This window comes from Aphelocoma coerulescens, chromosome 29, assembly GCF_041296385.1.
Source record: "Aphelocoma coerulescens isolate FSJ_1873_10779 chromosome 29, UR_Acoe_1.0, whole genome shotgun sequence".
Lineage (NCBI taxonomy): Eukaryota > Metazoa > Chordata > Aves > Passeriformes > Corvidae > Aphelocoma > Aphelocoma coerulescens.
This window is the reverse complement of record NC_091042.1, coordinates 1,018,536-1,041,646: the sequence shown is the minus strand read 5'-3', so window position 1 is coordinate 1,041,646 and position 23,111 is coordinate 1,018,536. Positions and strand designations below refer to the sequence as shown.

At 51.9% G+C, this 23,111-nt stretch overlaps 1 protein-coding gene across 1 annotated transcript; it reads right to left on the bottom strand.

Annotated features, from left to right (window-relative positions):
• Window positions 1-7,584: 7,584 nt before the first annotated feature.
• On the bottom strand, window positions 7,585-12,416 carry LOC138099895 (keratin, type II cytoskeletal 1-like). The gene is given in 10 exon segments (XM_068997495.1): window positions 7,585-7,675; window positions 7,864-8,084; window positions 8,430-8,555; window positions 8,639-8,803; window positions 9,112-9,207; window positions 9,802-9,862; window positions 10,542-10,759; window positions 11,746-12,331; window positions 12,333-12,374; window positions 12,376-12,416. Coding segments are annotated over 10 exon segments (1,647 nt in total).
• Between the last annotated feature and the right edge of the window lie 10,695 nt (window positions 12,417-23,111).

The following is a 23,111-nucleotide window of genomic DNA, read 5'->3' as shown; positions in this document are numbered from 1 at the left end:
TCCCAATGGGATTGGGATGCTCCAGTTATCTCAGTGAAGTATTGCTAAACAAGGGTGACATAATTAAACTGAGCTTCTTGAACAAACTTTTGAGGTAAAATCAGCTGCTCTGTGCTTTGTTAGAGCTTTTGATTGGACTTTAAGGAGGTTCTGGGAGAAATTTAGGGAATATCTTGCTTCCTGTGATGAAAATCACCACTGAATAAGATCACAGAATTATGGAATGTCCTGAGTTGGAAGGGACACACAACAATCATCAAGTCCAACTCATGACCCTGCACAGGACAACCCCAAAATCAGATGTTGGCCAAGAAAGGTTTGCTCGGGTACACCCCATCTCACCTTAACTTGGGACTCCAGGCAGAAAAATGGGACCAAAACTGAGATGAGATTTTGTTATTCCCAGACTTTCTGCTCCTTTCTTCATCTGCAGCTGCAGTGCCAAAAGAAAATCTACACAGGAGATCCGCCCCCAGGTTATTTAATGAGTGACTCCTGGAGGGAATGATGGATCCAAGGTGTAGCCATGTGTCCTGGCTGACCGGTCAGACCAGACCTAAAGGACTCGGCCCTAAACCCCCTTTTCACAGCAGACAATCAGCATTTGTCATTCGTTTCCAGTCACCTTTTTCCACCTTTTTAGCTTTTTCCAGTTTTTTCCTGTGCTTGGATCAGATTTCCATGAACTCATTTATATGGAAAGTTCTATCAAACATATCATCAGAGACATCAGAGTCCGGCCCTCCCTCAGACCAAAACAAACACACCAGACAGGGTTTCAAGCTTTTAGTTGCCAAGGACAGAGGTTCCAAACAGCCTGAGATGAAAAGCCCTGAGAAAGCCCAAGGAAGGAAGAGACACTGTCACAAAATCAGCATCCAGCAGAGAAGCGGGATGGAGAGTCCAGAGATGGTTGTGCAGGAGAGCTCAGCCCATCCATACCAGTGGTGACAGCAGGAAAGCCCCATTGCCCCCGACAATGAGGGAACGGCTTCATCCCATTCCACTGGTGAGATTTTGCATCCAAGTTTTACTTGTGGGCTGCATCTCCAGAGGAACCTGAGCCACTTCCATAGGCAGACCAGTAACCCAGTCTTGGAGAAGAGCACCCTCCTCCTGACCCGCCTTCCTCAGTCTCATCTCTGCAGCTGGATGTCCTGGCCCCACAGGTCCCTCCTCCATAAAAACTGTCCCCTCCGGAGCAATCCCAACCTCCTTCCCCCCGACTGCCAGGGCTGCAGGTGCCAGCAGAGCTCGATCCCCAACCTCCAGAGATGGAGCTTCCTCCTCTTCCATAGCCTGAACCTCCCCCATATCCAGAGTTTCCTCCATACCCTGAGCCTCCCCCATATCCAGATCCTCCTCCATATTCTGACCCTCCTCCACACCCTGAAGCCCCTTCTCCCCCCGCAATGCATCCACCGCTGCCATAACTGGATCCTCCATGACCTGAGCTTCCTCCACCTCCAGAGATGGACCCTCTACTCCCAGAGCTTCCTCCCCCTCCATACCCAGAGCCAATTCCTCCTCCAGAACTGCTCCCGCCACTGCCAGAGCCTGATCCCCACCCTCCAGAGCTGTGACCACCTCCAGAGATGGACCCTCTCCTGCCAGAGCCACCTCCATATCCTGAGCTCCCTCCGTAGCCTGAACCTCCTTCTCCTCCACAGATGGACCCACCGCTGCCATAACTGGATCCTCCATGACCTGAACCTCCCCCTCCTTCTCCTCCACCTCCAGAGATGGATCCGCTCCTACCAGAGCTGCTCCAGCCTCCAGAGCTGATCCCCCCACTGTGGGGGCTGCACCTGCCACTACCAGAGCCATAACCACCAGAGCTGTGACCACCTCCAGAGATGGACCCTCTCCTGCCAGAGCCACCTCCATATCCTGAGCTCCCTCCATAGCCTGAACCTCCTTCTCCTCCACTGATGGACCCACCGCTGCCATAACTGGATCCTCCATGACCTGAACTTCCACCTCCGCCTCCTCCACCTCCAGAGATGGACCCTCTCCTCCCAGAGCTTCCTCCTACTCCATACCCAGAGCCTCCTTCTCCTCCACAGATGGATTCACCACTGCCATAACTGGATCCACCACTGCCCGAGATTCCTCCACCACCAGAGATGGACCCTCTCCTGCCAGAGCCACCTCCATATCCTGAGCTCCCTCCATAGCTGGAGCCTCCTTCTCCTCCACAGATGGACCCACCGCTGCCATAACTGGATCCTCCATGACCTGAGCTTCCTCCACCTCCAGAGATGGACCCTCTCCTCCCAGAGCTTCCTCCCCCTCCATACCCAGAGCCAATTCCTCCTCCAGAACTGCTCCCGCCACTGCCAGAGCCTGATCCCCACCCTCCAGAGCTGTGACCACCTCCAGAGATGGACCCTCTCCTGCCAGAGCCACCTCCATATCCTGAGCTCCCTCCATAGCCTGAACCTCCTTCTCCTCCACAGATGGACCCACCGCTGCCATAACTGGATCCTCCATGACCTGAACCTCCCCCTCCTTCTCCTCCACCTCCAGAGATGGATCCTCTCCTACCAGAGCTGCTCCAGCCTCCAGAGCTGATCCCCCCACTGTGGGGGCTGCACCTGCCACTGCCAGAGCCATAACCACCAGAGCTGTGACCACCTCCAGAGATGGAGCCTCTCCTGCCTGAGCTTCCTCCACCTCCTTCTCCTCCACCAATGCACCCACCAGAGCTTGATCCTCCACTGCCTGAGCTTCCTCCATAGCCGGAGCCGATTCCTCCTCCAGAACTGCTCCCGCCACTGCCAGAGCCTGATCCCCACCCTCCAGAGCTGTGACCACCTCCAGAGATGGACCCTCTCCTGCCAGAGCCACCTCCATATCCTGAGCTCCCTCCATAGCCTGAACCTCCTTCTCCTCCACAGATGGACCCACCACTGCCATAACTGGATCCTCCATGACCTGAGCTTCCACCTCCGCCTCCTCCACCTCCAGAGATGGACCCTCTCCTCCCAGAGCTTCCTCCTACTCCATACCCAGAGCCTCCTTCTCCTCCACAGATGGATTCACCACTGCCATAACTGGATCCACCACTGCCCGAGATTCCTCCACCACCAGAGATGGACCCTCTCCTGCCAGAGCCACCTCCATATCCTGAGCTCCCTCCATAGCTGGAACCTCCTTCTCCTCCACAGATGGACCCACCGCTGCCATAACTGGATCCTCCATGACCTGAGCTTCCTCCACCTCCAGAGATGGACCCTCTCCTCCCAGAGCTTCCTCCCCCTCCATACCCAGAGCCAATTCCTCCTCCAGAACTGCTCCCGCCACTGCCAGAGCCTGATCCCCACCCTCCAGAGCTGTGACCACCTCCAGAGATGGACCCTCTCCTGCCAGAGCCACCTCCATATCCTGAGCTCCCTCCATAGCCTGAACCTCCTTCTCCTCCACAGATGGACCCACCACTGCCATAACTGGATCCTCCATGACCTGAACCTCCCCCTCCTTCTCCTCCACCTCCAGAGATGGATCCTCTCCTACCAGAGCTGCTCCAGCCTCCAGAGCTGATCCCCCCACTGTGGGGGCTGCACCTGCCACTACCAGAGCCATAACCACCAGAGCTGTGACCACCTCCAGAGATGGAGCCTCTCCTGCCTGAGCTTCCTCCACCTCCTTCTCCTCCACCAATGCACCCACCAGAGCTTGATCCTCCACTGCCTGAGCTTCCTCCATAGCCGGAGCCGATTCCTCCTCCAGAACTGCTCCCGCCACTGCCAGAGCCTGATCCCCACCCTCCAGAGCTGTGACCACCTCCAGAGATGGACCCTCTCCTGCCAGAGCCACCTCCATATCCTGAGCTCCCTCCGTAGCTGGAACCTCCTTCTCCTCCACAGATGGACCCACCGCTGCCATAACTGGATCCTCCATGACCTGAGCTTCCACCTCCGCCTCCTCCACCTCCAGAGATGGACCCTCTCCTCCCAGAGCTTCCTCCTACTCCATACCCAGAGCCTCCTTCTCCTCCACAGATGGATTCACCACTGCCATAACTGGATCCACCACTGCCCGAGATTCCACCACCACCTCCAGAGATGGACCCTCTCCTGCCAGAGCCACCTCCATATCCTGAGCTCCCTCCATAGCCTGAACCTCCTTCTCCTCCACAGATGGACCCACCACTGCCATAACTGGATCCTCCATGACCTGAACCTCCCCCTCCTTCTCCTCCACCTCCAGAGATGGATCCTCTCCTACCAGAGCTGCTCCAGCCTCCAGAGCTGATCCCCCCACTGTGGGGGCTGCACCTGCCACTGCCAGAGCCATAACCACCAGAGCTGTGACCACCTCCAGAGATGGAGCCTCCACTGCCCGAGCTTCTTCCACCTCCTTCTCCTCCACCAATGCACCCACCAGAGCTTGATCCTCCACTGCCTGAGCTTCCTCCATAGCCGGAGCCGATTCCTCCTCCAGAACTGCTCCCGCCACTGCCAGAGCCTGATCCCCACCCTCCAGAGCTGTGACCACCTCCAGAGATGGACCCTCTCCTGCCAGAGCCACCTCCATATCCTGAGCTCCCTCCGTAGCCTGAACCTCCTTCTCCTCCACAGATGGACCCACCACTGCCATAACTGGATCCTCCATGACCTGAGCTTCCTCCTCCAGTGATGGAGCCTCTCCTGCCACAGCTGCTCCCACCTCCAGAGCTCATCCCACCACTGTGGGGGCTGCACCTGCCACTCCCAGAGCTGGATCCATAACCACCGGAGCTCTGGCCACCTCCAGACATGGAGCCACCACTGCCAGAGCTTCCCTGTCCTCCACCTCCAGAGATGGAGCCTCTCCTGCCACAGCTGCTCCCACCTCCAGAGCTCATCCCACCACTGTGGGGGCTGCACCTGCCACTCCCAGAGCCGGATCCATAACCACCGGAGCTCTGGCCACCTCCAGACATGGAGCCACCACTGCCAGAGCTTCCCTGTCCTCCACCTCCAGAGATGGAGCCTCTCCTGCCACAGCTGCTCCCACCTCCAGAGCTCATCCCACCACTGTGGGGGCTGCACCTGCCACTCCCAGAGCCGGATCCATAACCACCGGAGCTCTGGCCACCTCCAGACATGGAGCCACCACTGCCAGAGCTTCCCTGTCCTCCACCTCCAGAGATGGAGCCTCTCCTGCCACAGCTGCTCCCACCTCCAGAGCTCATCCCGCCACTGTGGGGGCTGCACCTGCCACTCCCAGAGCCGGATCCATAACCACCGGAGCTCTGGCCACCTCCAGACATGGAGCCACCACTGCCAGAGCTTCCCTGTCCTCCACCTCCAGAGATGGAGCCTCTCCTGCCACAGCTGCTCCCACCTCCAGAGCTCATCCCACCGCTCTGGGGGCTGCACCTGCCACTCCCAGAGCCGGATCCATAACCACCAGAGCTCTGGCCACCTCCAGACATGGAACCTCCACTGCCAGAACTTCCTCCCCCATATCTGGATCCTTTCCCTCCTCCACAACTGGACCCACCACCTCCTCCAGAGCTGGATCCTCCACCTCCAGAGATGCTGCTGCCCTTGGACATGGAGCCTCCACTGCCAGAGCTTCCTCCTCCTCCATATCCTGAACCTTTTCCACCTCCATAACTTGACCCACCTCCACCAGAGCTGGATCCTCCACCTCCAGAGATGCTGCTGCCCTTGGACATGGAGCCTCCACTGCCAGAGCTTCCTCCTCCTCCATATCCTGAACCTTTTCCACCTCCATAACTTGACCCACCACCTCCTCCAGAGCTGGATCCTCCACCTCCAGAGATGCTGCTGCCCTTGGACATGGAGCCTCCACTGCCAGAGCTTCCTCCTCCTCCATATCCTGAACCTTTTCCACCTCCATAACTTGACCCACCACCTCCTCCAGAGCTGGATCCTCCACCTCCAGAGATGCTGCTGCCCTTGGACATGGAGCCTCCACCACCTGAGCTTCCTCCTCCTCCATATCCTGAACCTTTTCCACCTCCATAACTTGACCCACCACCTCCTCCAGAGCTGGATCCTCCACCTCCAGAGATGCTGCTGCCCTTGGACATGGAGCCTCCACTGCCAGAGCTTCCTCCTCCTCCACAGATGGAGCCTCCACTGCCAGAGCTTCCTCCTCCTCCATATCCTGAACCTTTTCCACCTCCATAACTTGACCCACCTCCTCCAGAGCTGGATCCTCCACCTCCAGAGATGCTGCTGCCCTTGGACATGGAGCCTCCACTGCCAGAGCTTCCTCCTCCTCCACAGATGGAGCCTCCACTGCCAGAGCTTCCTCCTCCTCCATATCCTGAACCTTTTCCACCTCCATAACTTGACCCACCACCTCCTCCAGAGCTGGATCCTCCACCTCCAGAAATGCTGCTGCCCTTGGACATGGAGCCTCCACTGCCAGAGCTTCCTCCTCCTCCACAGATGGAGCCTCCACTGCCAGAGCTTCCTCCTCCTCCATATCCTGAACCTTTTCCACCTCCATAACTTGACCCACCTCCTCCAGAGCTGGATCCTCCACCTCCAGAGATGCTGCTGCCCTTGGACATGGAGCCTCCACTGCCAGAGCTTCCTCCTCCTCCACAGATGGAGCCTCCACTGCCAGAGCTTCCTCCTCCTCCATATCCTGAACCTTTTCCACCTCCATAACTTGACCCACCTCCTCCAGAGCTGGATCCTCCACCTCCAGAGATGCTGCTGCCCTTGGACATGGAGCCTCCACTGCCAGAGCTTCCTCCTCCTCCACAGATGGAGCCTCCACTGCCAGAGCTTCCTCCTCCTCCATATCCTGAACCTTTTCCACCTCCATAACTTGACCCACCTCCACCAGAGCTGGACCCCCACCCTCCCGAAATGCTGCTACCCTTGGACATGGAGCCTCCACTGCCAGAGCTTCCTCCTCCTCCATATCCTGAACCTTTTCCTCCTCCACAGATGGACCCACCCCCACCAGAGCTGGATCCACCTTTTCCCCCTCCGGAGATCGGCCCTTTCACTCCGCTCCCGCTGGTACCACCAGAGCTCATTCCCCCCTTCACACATTTTATGCCTCCAAAGACTCCAGGAGCTCTGGAATTGTGGTCAATGACACCTGCAAGAAATGGAAATTGTTCAAATTATTCTTTTTACCCCCAAAAAGTTTGAGCGGGACTGGTTTAAACATCATCCTTCCTACCCCGGTGGTCATGGACTTATCTTTGAAGGGAGCAACAAGAATCTCTGTTAGTAGAGATCAATCTACGGAATATTTTCTCATTTTTCTGGGCTTTTAAGCTTTTTTTAAAACATAATTTATGTCTTATTCCACCCATGAGCACTCAGTGCAGCCCGTCATTTACAAAGGCCAAGACTGTTTTTCTCTCTCCTTCAGCTTCCTCAACTATTCCACAAATTTTAGGACTAGTTTTTATTTCTTTCCCTTCTGCCCTGAATCAAACAGACCTATGGATTAAATGAGGTGTTTCCCATTTCCTCCAAATGTGGAGGGAATTAGCCAATAACTCTAAAGTCAGTTGTTATATTAATGTGTATTCACAAAATCCCCTTTGCATCCTTTCCTGAATTAAGATGGGAGCTGGGATAGTTTGTTCCGATGGTGTTAAGACCACAAAGTAGGAACAGTTTCCTTAAAAACCCTGAGAACATCCTTGGGATACTCACAGATTGTGGCCGGTGATCCTTCCTGGATCCTATAGAGGAAAAGTGGCATTGAGGTAAAGCAGCCAATACAATCAGAATTAAAATTCAGGTTAGGCTTTATCAATGATCCACAGAAAGGTGACTCCTCCCAGGCCCAATCCACCCCAGAGATCCCAGTGACAAATCCACAGACACGCTGCTTTGTCCAGGTGTTTCACCCACTTGATTTTGCCCCCACCTGTTCTCCTCCTCCTCAAGGAGTGATCGATACATGGCGATCTCGATGTCCAGGCCCAGCTTTACATTCAGAAGCTCCTGGTAATCGTGGACAAGGTGGGAAAGGTCATCCTTGGCCTGTTGGAGGGCGTTTTCCAGCTCCTGGAGCTTTTCCTGGCCATCCCTGATGGCTGAGCTCCCACGGTGCTCGGCATCTTTAATGGAGTCTTGGAGGCTGGAATTCTGCAGACAGAGCAAAGGGAATGTGATCATGTCCCCTCTGTGGGGAGGACTTTATCACGCAGCACAGGAGAACCCCCCAAATCCCGTCATTTTCAAACCCTCCTGGCATTCCTTGGAAATCAAAAGGCTTTCCTCAATGTCAGAACACCGAAAATACATTAGACTGGATAAATTAACACAATTAAACCCCAATATAGATCCCAAAAACCTAAATCTGCATCCTTTGGAAGAGAAAACTTCATCCCTATGTTTGCCACCAAAGGACTGGCTGCCTCACACTGCACTAAGATCTCGTGGAAAAGGATCATTAAATCACTTAGTCCTGTTGCAAAGTATCAGCTTTACCCTTTTCCTTGCAATTTCAATTTCTGGTTGGAGTCTTTGGATCTGCCTGGCGAGTTCCTGAATTTCCTGGTGACTGTTCCTCAGCTGGTCTCGTTGATTCACCCACATGTTCTGCAGGTCCTGGTACTGATGGGAAGAGGACACAACACATGTTTGGTTTCTTTTCCAACGAGGAGATTTGTGTCCCTGTTTCCCCGGTGTCTGCTCACCCTGCCCCGGTACATGGCGTCCACTTCAGCTGTGCTCTTCTGGGCCATCCCCTCATATTCCTGCCTGACCTCCTCGATGATTCCATCCATGTTCAACTCCCTGTGGTTGTCCATGGACACAATGACATCAGTGTTCCCAACAACTGTTTGCAGCTGGGACAGCTCCTGCATGGAAAACCAGGTTAGGGATTTTAACAGTCCTTGTGGTCAATCCAGGCCTTTTTGAGGAAAAAATGGGACCTTGTGGCCAATTTCCCACTGGAATTTCTCCACCTGCAGCACCCAGGTACCACTGCACCCCCCAATTGTAATTTTCAAGGTCTTCCAGCCTTTGGGACTTTGAATCCTTTTCACGCACCAAAGGCCAAGGATAGTTAATTCTCCAGGCCAAAAGCTCACACCCAAGCAAAATTTCTGGGAATCTCCAGAAGACATGTCCTTCAAGACCTGAGGGTAAGATTTTAATCACTCACGGCTTCATATAAACACCGGAGGAACTCCAGCTCCTGCCTCAGGATATCCACCCGGACATCAAACTCCATTTTTCCCATGTATGCACTATCCAGTTCCTGTAAAAAAAACCAAACACCATTGGAGTATTTGCATTTTGTTGATCCAAATGCTCCACTAAAGTGCAGTTCTTGGGGTATTTCCATAAAACCTTAATTCCTGGGATCAAATAACTGCCCATGGATCTCAGATTTCATTTGAAAAGCAAAAGGAACAAAGGGAAAGTGTTTAAGATGAAAAATTGGCTGGGAAATGGGTACGACAACTGCAGCAATAAATCTGTCCCCGGGGAACATGAGAAATTGGAGAACACCATTTTTATTCATTCTTCTAGTAAAAAGTTGCCTAAATATCTCTTCTCAGGTAGTTCTGAGCCATCTACAGACATTATTTAACATAATAACAATATTCCACCTGGATTGATGTTGAATGAATAGGGAAAACCAGCACATTTTAGATATTTGTCCTACAAAGGCCCGATTCATTTTCTACAGGAAATAATTCCTCCTCAGTCTTGTTCTGCTTTCCAGTTACTTCAGTTAAAATTAGACAAAGCTCAGCAAAAACTTCAGCTTTTGAAAACCTTGGCAACCACCCAGATAATGTTTTATTTCTGAGGCATTGATTTTGCTCAGGGTCTCAGGTTAATTCACCTTTTTAAGCTCCACAAACTCCTCCTCCTTGGACATGCGTTTGTTGATCTCCTCCTCGAATCTGGGGGAAAGAAGGAGGTAGATTATTATCTATTATCTATTGTTAATTAATCTGTTTAATTAATCTATCCATTATCTTTAATTATCTATCTTAATTTTTAAGTCAAGTCGATCAGTAAACAATGGAATCACCCAAAGACTGAATGTGTTGAGTTTTCATTTTACTGTAATTGCAATTCCTGGCAGGTGCAAACCCTCTGCAAAAAGAGGCACTAAAACAGCCCAAAAAATGGGGTCAATACAGATCAGTCCTAAATTTAGTAATTCTGAACTAAACTTTCCATTTTTCAGAGCTGTGGATGGACATAAATTATCTAAACCAGAAAAGGTGACAACTCTTCCCAACCTGACCCCAAGCTCAGTTCTGTCCCTCCCCACCAGGGCCCCACAAGTGGAATCCTGGGTCACTCACTGCTAGAGAGGAGAAAGGAGAGGAGTCTGGGAAGGAAAAAGCGTGGGAGAGATCATCACAAACTTTGATTTTCCTCTCATTTTTGGGAGTTCAACCCTCACCAAACTCTGCCGGCGTCAAAGACAAGCCCCGTAATGCACCTGCAGCAGAACGGAGCTAAGACTCCAAACTCCTGCAGATGCAAAGCTGAGCTTTTCCATCCAAGGCCACAGTGACCATCACCTGGGAAAATCCCAGCACCTGTTTTCCCAGATTTGTGACTATTCACCTGTTTTTATAATCCTCAACAAGCCGGAGCATGTTGTAGGCTTCGGGATCCAGCTGCTCCTTCTGGCTCTGGAGCGTCTCAAGCTGCCGCTGCAGGTTGCTGATGTAGGACTGGAAGAAGTTGTTGATGTTCCTGCTCTCCTCAGGGCCAGAGCTTTGCTGCTGCAGAAGTTCCCACTTGGCCAAGAGTGCCTGATTCTGCCGCTCCAGACATTGAACCTGGAAGGGAAAGCAGTTCCATTCGTGGAAGTGTCCAAGGCAGGTTGGATGGGGCTTGGAACGGAGTGGTCCAGTAGAAGGTGTCCCTGACTATGGCAGGAACTGGATGAGCTTTAAGGTACCTTCCAACCCAAATCACTCCACGATTTCTATAATACCGTCCGGGTGATAACCTGGACACCCAAAAGTTTGGGAGGGAAAGAAAGAGTCACAGACACACCGATTTTTCAGGACTATGGAATCTTAAACTTCCTGAGTGTAACCAGCACCTCCTGTTTGGTAAAACAGGAAACCCTGAAGTCTCCACATGTAACAGAGAGAAGTAGAGACAGAGACACCTCCCAGATACCACCGGGGTGGAAGAGCTTTCGTGCCTGGTTTGAGTAGAAGAAGAAGAGAAGACAAAAGTGGAGAGATGCAAAGTCACAAAAAAGTGAAGATGGACCACCTAGAAGAGAGCAGGGCTTCCAAACCAAGAAGTGACTTGTTTAATAATTCGGAGAACTTGAATTCACTTGCAATTTCTGGCAAATGCAAACCCTCTGCAAGAAGAGGCACTAAAACAGCCTCCTCTTGCAAGGTTTGGCTTTGCTTGAGAAAAAAATACTAACTCATCAAGATGTCCAAGTCCATCACCCATTTTTCCTGCTGGCATCAACAACCTCCAGGCACTGGAATATAGGGATATATATTCCCAGAAACCCCTTTCCTCAAAAGAGGACTGAGTCAATGTGCTGGTGACATCCCAGCAGTTTATTGTCCTGCCACAAAAGATGACTCTGAGATCTTTATCCCAGGGCAAAAAGTGATTCACACAGTGGCGTTTACAGTGGCCCATAGGGAGCTTCACACCAGTCTGTGGGAATTCGGCCAATGCTGGGATTTTTGGAGGGAGAAGATGGAACATAAAAGTGTCCCCGTGACGCACACCCACCTTGTACCTCCCCCCTTCACAGATAACAGGACAAATAGAAGCCAGGACTCACCTTCTCGATGAATGATGCGAATTTGTTGTTGAGAGCTTTGATCTGCTCCTTCTCATCCGAGCGTGCTCGCTGGAACTCGGGGTCCACCTGGAGCTGTATTGGCCTCAGCAGGTTGGTGTTGACATGGACCTCCTCAATGCCTCGGAGAACTCCAGCCTGTCCCAATCCCTGTCCAGCCCCTTGTTCCCCTACTCCAAGACCTCCTCTGAGCACCTCCCTGCCTGAACCTCCTCTGTAGGTGCCACCAAGCCCTGTTTCACCACCTTGAAAAGCTCCCACAAAATATCCTCTTCCACCAAAGCCCCTCTCAGGTTGTCTCCAGCCACCAAACCCAAGGCATCTCCCATATCCTACTCCTTCTCCTCCATAGCCTCCACCAGTATAGACATTCCTGAACCCTCCAAGGTTGTGGAGGCTCCTGCTGCCATACCCTTGCCCAAACCCTCCATATCTCCCGTCTCCACCTCCCAAGGTTCCACAGTGAGCAGAAGAAGAACTGAAACTCCCTTCCCCATATCTGGAGAAATATCGTCTCATGGCAGCACTTCCAGGTGGGAAAGCCAGTGGAGGAGGTAGTGAAACAGGAGGAGAAATCAGAATGAAGGATCCTCAGCTACTCCGGGGGAGTATGGAAGTTCTCCTTTATATGTTTTGGAGGCGCTCGTCTCCATTCCGTGGTAATTAGCAGGTCTCTAATGTTGTTATTGGGTTTGGTTCATCAGGCAGCAATTAATGGCTGCCCGGAGAGGTCAGATAAACACCAACACCGGTGGGGCAGTTGTGAAATTCCCCAAATCCTGCCTGACTCATGAGCTTTGCTGACGGATCTCCTTATCTCATTAGCCTCCATCCGTAATTAGTTACCCCTGCTCATCCCACAGCTCGTTCTCTCCCGTATTTCCCCACCTCTTTTGGCATTTCAAGGGGCACAAGACCTTGGTGGGCCTTGGGGGCGTCTGATTTCCCTTCACTGCATCACCAGGAGCACCTACTGCACCTTTTGCTTCCCATTCCTGTTCTTCTCTCATTCCCAGAATATCCCAAGAGCAACTTTTGCTTCTCATGGGGAAAATCCATCTGTCTCCCCATCTCTGTGCCAGACTCCACCTCTCCAACATTCAGTGGCCATGGACATATGGAAAAGCATATGAGAGCCAAATCCTGCTGCTGGCAGCATCGCTTGGAAGCTCCAGCCTGGATTAATTTCTTGAGAAGACACCAAGATGTGGTTCCTCCAAAACCACCTCTGGAACCACTTCCCCATGGGAAGAATCTCCTCTTTGCCCCCTACACGACTTTAGGAGGAGCTGGACTTCACCTGGCAGGATCCTCTTCCTCCCAAAGCAGCTGGAGGAAGCCAGGCTGGGAATCCATCAGTTATGTAGAGGTTCTGTGGTCAGGGCTGTGCAATCCTGACTCCATTTGGAAAGTGCCTCATAAATCGCCTAAATTAGGGGTTTGTAGCTAGAGGTTATTAAAACCGCTGGAATATCTCAAGCTGGACAAGACTTTGGATGCTCAGTGAGGCTTTTCTCACAAGGAAACACAGTGTTTTCCAGGAAAACAGCTGAGAAATCCACTTTTCCCTACCAAAATCCTCTACCTCACCTTACACCAGGAACAGCCAACCAGTATCTCAGACCTTCCTTATGTGCTAATCTTGTAACTAAATTTTACTCATTATCTACATTTCCTGAAGAAATTCAACGAAATTTCCAGCTGAATTCCCCCTTTTTATAAATCTGTATAAAAATCTGATTTGGACTGAGAATTCTGTTTCCTACAGGAATTAATTATGGTGAACATTAAAAAATGGTGCAATTACCAGGATTTTAAAAGCAGGGGAGAGGAGAGGGAATTCCTGAAGGAGACTGGAAAGGTTGGAGCCAGGTGGGGGTCGGACTCTTCTCCGAGGTCATGAGTGACAGAATGAGAGGAAATAGCCTCAAGTTGTACCAGGTTTAGGTTGGATATTGGGGGAAATTCCTTCCTGGAAAGGGGTGTCCAGCCCTGGCATGGCTGCCCAGGGCAGGGGTGGAGTGCCCGGCCCCGGAAGTGTCCAAGAAATGTGTGGATGTGGCACCTGGGGACACGGTCAGGGGTGACCTTGGCAGTGCCAAGGGAATCACTGGACTTCGTGATCCTGACCTAAATGATTCCATGATCCTGAAGGGCTGGTACTGGCTCTGATGCCATTCCCCTCTACCCCCCTCCTCTTCCCCCTTTGCAAGGGCCTCATTCCAGAGCTGCACTGGGCAGCACTCCAGGTAATCCCCATGGATCATGGAAGGAAGTGTTGTGACCCTGGAGAGTGAGAACCCACAGCTCCCTGTGGAACACCAGTGAGAGAGATGTCCATCCCAATGTCGTGCCCTGTGCAGCAGCTGAGCAAACCAGGCATGAATTCTGAGCTTTCTAGGGCAGCTGGAGCTCCGAGCCGGCGGGAGGAGAGCAGCCATCCCACCCCACGTGCCATAATCCGGAGTGTGGGCAGCTGTTGTGATCGGAGCTGGCGCCGGATCAGCCTTGGCAGCACATCCCAACCACACCTGGACCTGTCAAGCTGGCTCCAGAAACAGGGATGCATCCCAAGAGGTGTCCACGCATCCTGCGGATGAAGGGGAAGCTTCCTGTGATTTCTTCCTCTTTCTGACATAGCTGGGACATCCTTCCCAGGGAGATGGATTTTCACGGGATGAGGGGTTTATGACCACAGGGTCAACCTAGCTCTTTGTCTTGGGGACTTTAAGGATAAATTTAAATTCCATTCCAAAACTTGATCCATTAAAATTGTCTACCTGGGCCACTTGTGCAGCTGTAGGAGCAGGCACTGAGGGTCCTCGTGTTGTTCCCCCCATCTGGAACAGTCTCTGGGGCAGGCGGGGAAGGGGGGGAAGTTTCTCTCACCTGGAAAAACCTCTGAGACAATGACACTTTTTGTGGACAAAAAGGGAACCAGGAGAGAACCAGGATGGTCATATTGGAAACATCCAGAAATTCAGGGACAGACCCAAACTGGAGCTTTTTGAGCACAACTGGGGCAGGAGCCTGCCAAACTCCACCACTCTCATCCACCTCTGTCCATCTTAACCGAAACCCTAAATGGGAATAATAAATCCCAGTTCTCAGGCTGATACTCAAAAAAAAGCCTCGACATGCCCACAGGATCATCGAAACCAGCTCAAAATAAGGTCATGGAATGCTCTGGGTTCAGAGACCTTAAAGCTCATCCCATTCCTGCCGTGGGCAGGAACAATTTCCACTATCCCAGGTTGCTCCAAGCCCTGTCCAACCTGGCCTTGCACACTTCCAGGAATGGGGCATCCTCTGGGAAATCCATTCCAGGGCCTCCCCACCCTCACAGGGAACAATTCCTTCCCAATATCCCATCCATCCCTGCCCCCTGGCAGTGGGAAGCCATTCCCTGTGTCCTGTCCCTCCATCCTTTGTCCCCAGTCCCTCTCCAGCTCTCCTGGAGTCCCTTTAGGCCCTGCAAGAGGCTCCAAGGTCTCCCTTCCACCAGACCAGGTCACTCCAAGCCCCATCCAACCTGTCCTTGAGCATGACCAGAGATGAGGCAGCCATAAACTCTATAGAAAATAGAAATAAGAAGAACTAAAAGAAAAGGGGGGGGGGGAAGTAACTACAGAAAACACAAACCCTAAAATTGCTAAAATCCTGTGGTTGACTGGTTGAAAACCAGATCCTAAATATAAATAAAGGATCTCTAAAAGCCCCACTGGCAGGCAGAGTGAATAAATAAGGATATCAACGCACTTCTGACTATTAAAGAAGTACTGTCAGAGCCATACAATAGCACATTAATAAATCCAGTATTTAATAACTGTCCCAATGAAGGAGATAAATGAGCACTGAGAGAGGTTCTGATCTCCAGCTTCCTAAATTCCTGCATAATTACGGTCCTCGGTCACTTGGAACTGGGGCTGGAATGACACAGACACACTCATAAAAATGCCTTTAGCCGGCAGACTTACTTTTTCTCCCCCCCCCTTTCCCTGGAATAAGCACAACCTCTCCCTGTGCTCAGCAAAGGCAGCAAGAACTTGGAGAAGAGAAAAAAAAAAAGGAGAGAAATGTCAAAAACCTCGTGATTTTTGCAGAACAAGAGGTGAAATGTTGGTTCTCTCCCAAAGTTTATCCTATTTTAAGCCTGAGGTTTCCCAGCTGCAAGAACATATTGTCCTAATGATAGAGATATTCCAAAGTGGATCTCACATTCATCATTTAGGGGACAGGGAGACCAGATGGAGTTTCCTTCACGCAGAGCGGGGTGAGACTGGAAGTTGCTATTAAACCACAGGAAGAAATCCCTCTGATTTTCCTTGATTCTGAACATTCCTCTATCTGGGAATGTTCAGAATTCCATGAATTCTCAACACTTTGTGGTAAGTAGTGAAGTTTCCTGGTGAGAAAACAGTAACTGGAGGGGGTCTAGGAAGGCCCTAAATGGGAGGGATTTGTCCTGTGCAGACAGACAGAGCTCAGGCGGTTGGGAATGGTTTTGGTGGGGGGACATCTTCTCTTGCCTTGGTTGAGCAGCAGCGTTTTATGGAAATGCTCCATTGGAATGGGCAGGATCCAGGGCAGGAGTGGAGGAAGGGGAGGGCGCAGTGCTGGATGCTCCAAACAGGGCAGATAAGGAGGAACAGGACCCATCACTGGGTCACTCCATCGGGAGCTGCTCCAAATGGAAGGAAGAGGCCAATGGACCATGGAATTCCAGACCAGGGGGAACAACTCTGCTGCCACAGAGGAATTTTGTTTGTAGGGGAAGGAGGACACAAGTAGATGAAGTGGAGATCAGGATCTCTGAGGCGGCACAGAACAACCTGGGCGAGGTTGGAATAAAGTCCAAGATCCAATGAGAGTGAGGGAAGCAAAGGAGATCAGCGTGGGAAGGGCTGGAAAGCCCTCAAAGAGCAGGAAGAGCTTCCCCAGATCCAGAAACATCTGTGCAGGGAATGGCCGCAACCTTTCCCTGTGGTCAGCAAAGGCAGAAGACTCTGAAAGGACGAAGGAAGAGAAATGTCAAAAACCTGGTGGTTTCTGCAGAAGAAAAGGTGAAATGCCCTGGTGATGGCTTCAGACTGGAATTTTGACGTTGAGGAGGCCAGAGGGAGCTTGCAGGGCAGATTCGACCCAGGGTGGGGAGGGAGGCCACCAGCTCCGGGGTCAGACAGTCCGGGCATTGTGTCCCTGAGGGAGGGGGGCTCTGGGGAGGCTCATTTAGAGACCAACAACCCGAAATCTGACTTTAACTTGTGATCCCGTTAACAAGGGACTGATGGCTCTTTTAATCTCTTTTAATAAATGGTTTGTGATTTGGGGTTAACAGGAAGGTAAACAAGCCAATAATGTCCTCAATAACACCCTTGATATTAAATCATCAATTCAGAAAATAACAACATAATTATGATATTGGTTAATCTCCTCTTTCCCTGACAATAATGTGAAAGTTTATTAATTAAATTGAATATAATTTGTGAATACACTGAATTAATTTTTCTGTTGCTGTTATTATTAACAATAGTGGCAAGTGGACAAAGGAGAAGCTCACTAATTTTTTTGCTTAATTGGCTAATGCCAAATATCAGCCTCTGATCCCTGGGATCTCTGACAGGCTGATCGTGTCCCGGTGCCTCCACACACAGCTGATGCCCGCTGGCTCAGGCGGGAGGTGCTGGAATAAGGCTGAGAGAAAATCTCCAAAGGGTTTCAGGAGGAGGAGGTGGAGGAGGAAAGGTACAACCTGCAGAGAAAAAAATATTAAAATAAGGGGGAAAAAAGAGGATGAGGAGGAAACTGGGTTGAATTTCAGGTTAAAAGCACAGGGTGACATGAGATTTTTATCTATGTGCACCTGTTTCTCAGCAGAAAAATGGTCAATGGACGTAGCAGTCATGATATAATTCGATTTTTATTTCTATTAGGGCAGGATTTTGATGAGGATCTCCAGGCGACCCAGCAATCAGAGCTCTCAGGAATGGCCTCTCCAGGGGTTTGGAACCTCAGGAACCTCTTAGCTTGGCCTCCAAGGTAAAGAAGTGTCTGAGAGTGTTCACCAGCTTCAAAAGCTGTTGTGTGAGTTGAGAACGATTTTAATCACATCCTGTCCCACAGGAAGTTGAAACAGCTGGAGATAATTCTGGCAGATGTTCCAAATCTGGTAAACAAGGTGATTACCGACCTCGCAGCGAAGTGGGGCCACTGCTGCCTTCCCGGGGTAGCGTCACCAGCGGGAGGGTGACCACACCCAGTTCCACCTGGGCTGCACTCCAAGCTCATAATTAGCCCAATCAAGGCCATACTTTGTGATCAATTGAGTAAATCCCTCTATTGATGGATCCGAATTGCTGTCGTTTCCTCTGCAGCAGCAGCAGCAGGAGCAGCCATGGGACAACAAGGCAGGTGCAGAAAAAGCTGCACAAAAAGCACCAAAACTCTGATGGTTCCAAAGTAAATCTCCTGCCTGGGGAGGGAAAGGTCTGAGCATGGGCTGGGGAAGGCCAATTAAAGGGCTTTGACAGGTGTAGAATCAGAGAATATCTTGAGTTCTGGATGGGACACACAGTGATCATCAAGTCCAACTCCTGGTCTTGACTAGGAGAATCCCAAAAATTCCACCATGGGCCTGAGAGCGTTGTCCAACACAGGGAGGATGAGGAGCTGCTGGAGCGAGTCCAGAGAAGGCCCCGGAGCTGCTCCAAAGGCTGGAGACCCTCTGGAGCCAGGCTGGGAGAGCTGGGGGTGCTCACCTGGAGAGGAGAAGGATCCAGGGAGAGCTCAGAGCCCCTTGCAGGGCCTAAAGGGGCTCCAGGAGAGCTGGAGAGGGACTGGGGACAAGGGATGGAGGGACAGGACACAGGGAATGGCTTCCTGAGGGCGGGGATGGATGGGATATTGGGAAGGAATTGTTCCCTGTGAGGGTGGGGAGGCCCTGGAATGGATTTCCCAGAGGATGCCCCATGGAAAGCAATCCAGGTGAAGGGCTCAGCCAGCCCAACCTTTACTCCAGGGGGTCACAAACACCTGCAGAGCCCCACCAAAAATGGGAGAACTCATTCAGAGAGAAGTCTTGTGGGGGAGGAGGGAGGGAGGCGGCTCCAAGGCCCCCCAGGACTGGCAGGAGGTCCTTGTCCAAGGCTGACACGCAGAGCAGTTCCCATTTCAGCTGATTCTGGCCCCAAATCAAGCCGTGAATGGATCAGACTCAGCAGAGAACTCCCAGTGCAGAGACACCCACCACAAACATGGGCACAACCCACCTCTTCTCCTGTCCCCTTTTTGTGATTTGATTGTCAGCTGGAGCCGTGACCTGAAACAGCAGTGGGTTTGTACCCAACCCGAAATTCCCATCTCAGCCTGACCCATAACTTATGGGAAAGTCAGTTTGTCATCGACCTGGAGAACAGTGACAGGTTCTGGTGTCAGAGCAGCACCTGGAGGTCACGGGCAGGTTCAGTTGGCAGAGCAGGACGTGGAGGACAGTGACAGATTCTGGTGCGTCAGGAGGTCTGGAGGACAATGACACGCTCAAATGTTTCACAGCAGGACCTGGAGGACAGTGAGTGAGGAGGGGTTTGGAGATCACTGACAGGTTCAGGTGCGTCACAGCAGCACCTGGAGGTCACCAGCAAATTCAGGTGTGTCAGAGAACAACACCTTCCCTCGCACAGGCTCCAAACCTTCCAGTGACATTTTGTGACATTTTGTGGCCGTGGCAACCCCCCCCCAGACCAGGTGAGTCCTCAGGCCACGGGAGAGGTAGAATTGATTCAACTCCTGCTCCAACAGAATTGGTCAGATAATGCAGGTTTTGGGGTGGCGCCTGTAAACCCTATGGAATATCATTCCACTCCAAGGGCAGAACTAGGGAGTGTGAAAGGAGATGAAGATCAGGGAAGCACCAGCATCCCAACTGAAATGGGTGGGAGGAGGAGGAGGAGGAATGGTCTCTGTCAGCACCAGGTGTGGATGATGTAGTTGCTGTAAGTTGTGCAAATCCAGCTCTACCTGTCCCAGCTGGAGCTGAGGCAGCCCTGGATGGAACAGGGCTGGGAGGGAGCGGGAGGCACCACATTCCCAGGCATCATCCAGGTCATGGCGCTGGGTGGGAGCAGCTGTTTTGTTCAGAGGAGCAGGGTCAGCATCCAACAGGGGCCAAGTCCAGCAGGAAAAGTACTTGGATGTCAGCTCAATCTCTCCAAGCAAAGCTGGGGTGAATATTAATTAGGCGAAGGGCCCAAATTGTTCTGCAGAGCTGCAGATGATGCTCTGGGACAAAGATTCCTCTGGATCCCGGCACAAGTCACCCCCAGAGACTGGCAGTGGATTCACCCACAAGGAACCCAAGGCAGGTCCAAAGAGCAGGAATGGAGGCGATGGATTATCCAGGATTAAACATCAGGAGCCCAGAGTGGAAAGCAAAGGGAAGAGCTCCCCTTAGCTAAAGCTTTTTGGAAGTTGCACAGCTTTAGGTACCTTTGTCAATGTATTTGTCCACAGGAGTTATAAACCTCCTCCCAAGCCCAGATACTCCGTGCTGGTCACTGCTTCCATGAGCTGCTGACTTTGGTCTCCCTTGAGGAACTCAGAGGGTTTTCTAGTGAGTATTTGAGCTGGTTTTAAGTCAAGTTGGAGGTGAGAGGACTGGGGGTGTTGCTGTTTGAAGTGCAGAGAAGGGACCAAAGGATGCTGATCCCCGCTTTTAACCTCCTTTAATCTCTCTGCTCCTCAATTCCTTCCCCTGATTGTCCCATCCTCAAGGCTCCAAAGGACTCCAGCTGCTCAGGGGAAGTGTGCTGGGTAAACCCCAGTCTGGAGGATGCAGAGGGAGGTGACCTCCCAGGTGACAAACCAGTGCCTCTCATAAAAGCAAATATTTCCTGCTCCCCAGCTGGCCACTGTCATCCCCCTGGCAAGCCCAAACTGGGGAGTCTCCTCCATGTCTGCACAATGACCCACCTAGGAGAACAAACCATGGTAGCTCCCGAGGCCCTCCCACCATAAACATGATTAGTAACAATTAAAAACTCATTACAGCCCTAATTACAGCCAATAGAACACCACTTGGGGTAATTTCTCGAGGAGCTCGTAAAACACAGCACTGATTTCGTTTCTTCCCATGTTCTAAAGCAAAAGATCCTGCACAGCCCATGCCCTGACCCCAGAGCAGCAATGACATTTCCCTGCCCTCCAACCCCCACCCGGCTCCACCCTCCTGTCAGGGAGTTCTGGAGAGTGAGTAGCTTCCCCCTGAGCCTCATTTTCTCCAGGCTGAGCTCCCCCAACTCCCTCAGCTGCTCCTCAGGAGTCCTCCAGACTCTTCTTGTGCTCCAGCCCTTCCCCAGCTCTGTTCCTGGCTCTGGACATGCTCCAGCCCCTTAGTGTCTTTCCTGGCATCCCTGGATGGGACCCAGCAGCTCTCAGAGTGCCCACGGAGCGGGTGAAAGGGATCCCAACCCTTTCATCCCAGCATGATGTACTTGAGCAATTCCCTTCAGCTCCCTTTTTCATGAGGGCAGCAGACGGGAATGATAAATCCCAGCGCTTCTTGGCTCCTCTCCAGGAAAACCTCAGGGAGCTCAGAAAAAGCCTGTGGGTTTTGGCAGGATGACGTCAGCACCTTTTTCTTCCTGGGCTTCAGCAGGCTGGAGATCTCTGTCCTGTCTGCCACCTTCAAACCACCTGGGTACACACCTGTCCCTGGACTCTTCCCTGAGATGAGGGGGAAGGAGATGATTTCCGACTGTCCCCTGGGATAAGGAAGAGGGCCACGACTTCTTGTTCTCTCCCATCCCAACCTATGAATTGTAGAATCAGAAATGTAACTTTTGACTCAAACAGGAGGATAAGGCGCATTGCAGCCTGGTGTAAATACCAGTCAGAAGTCAGGAGGGTGAACTGGAAGGAAATCTGGGGGAAAATAAGAAAAACAGCAGGAAAGTAACACTGGTTCAAATAGAAACTATAATTTCTTCCTTATTTTGCTCACTTAAATGACAAGGACTTGACAATATTGATATCCATTTCCATGTTTTGTCTGCACCAGATCAATCCTAGAATCACGGAATGGTTGAGTTGGAAAGGACCTTAAATCCCATCTGGTTCCACCCCTCATGATACACACACACTGCAGAGAAGTCAGGGCTGATTCACCTCTCACTCCTCCCAGAGCTACAGAAAAATCCAGTCAAGCATTAATCAAATTAATTTGGTTGCAATGCGATGTAATTTGGAGAGGGCTAATGACTAATCTGGCTGGGCAACCTGGAGCTCTAATGGCAGGTTCTGGGCTCTGGCTTATCCTTTCACGCTGCTTTTTTTTCTTTGTGAGTAATTTGTGTCCACTCAGAGTTGTCAGACCTTCCCACCACTCACAGACGAGGAGCTGGTGCCAGTGTAAGAGCCCAGCCAGCCAGGCAGAGGGTGCTGCTCATCCTTGTGCCAGCCCAAGGGAGGATTTATCCTCCTCACTCTGGCTCCAGCCACCCACTGGAGACTCCTCTGTGGCAGAAGTTGGAACGAGATGATCACAGGATGTGGGAGGGGATCCTAAAGCCCATCCAGTTCCACCCCTGCCATGGGCAGGGACACCTTCCATTAGACCAGGTTGCTCCAAGCCCCCACCCACCTCCAGCCAACCCAAACCTGAAATAGGAATAATGAATCCTAGTTCTCAGGGTGATGCTCAAGGAAACACCTTGACATTATTCCCACAAGGTCATCTGAATCAGCTCAAAATAGGATCATGGAATGGTTTGGGTTGGACGGGATCTCAAAGCTCATCCCGTTCCACCCTCTGCTATGGGCAGGAACACCTTCCACTACCCCAGGTTGCTCCAAGCCCCATCCAGCTTGGCCTTGGACACTTCCAGGGATGGGGCAATCTCAAGGAAATCTGCTACAGTGCCTTACCACTCTCACAGGGAGGAATTCCTTCCCAACATTCCATCTAACTCTCCACTTTTCCAGTTTGAGGCCATCACCTCTTGTCCCATCACTTCCTTTCCAAGCACCTCTCCAGCTCTCCTAGAGTCCCTTGGAAGGGAGTCCAAGGTCTCCTTTCCCTTCTCCTCTCCAGGTGAGCACCCCCAGCTCTCCCAGCCTGGCTCCAGAGGGGCTCCAGCCCTGGAGCAGCTCCAGGGCCTCCTCTGGATCTCTCCAGCAGCTCCAGGTCCTCCCTGTGCTGGTCCCCAGGGCTGGGGCAGCTCTGCAGGTGGGGTCTCACCTGAGCGGGGCAGAGGGACAGAACCCCCCCTCCCCCTGCCCATGCTGGGGCTCAGCCCAGGCTCGGGGGTCTCTGGGCTGGGGCAGGTCCAGCTCTCAGCCCCGGCACCCCCAGG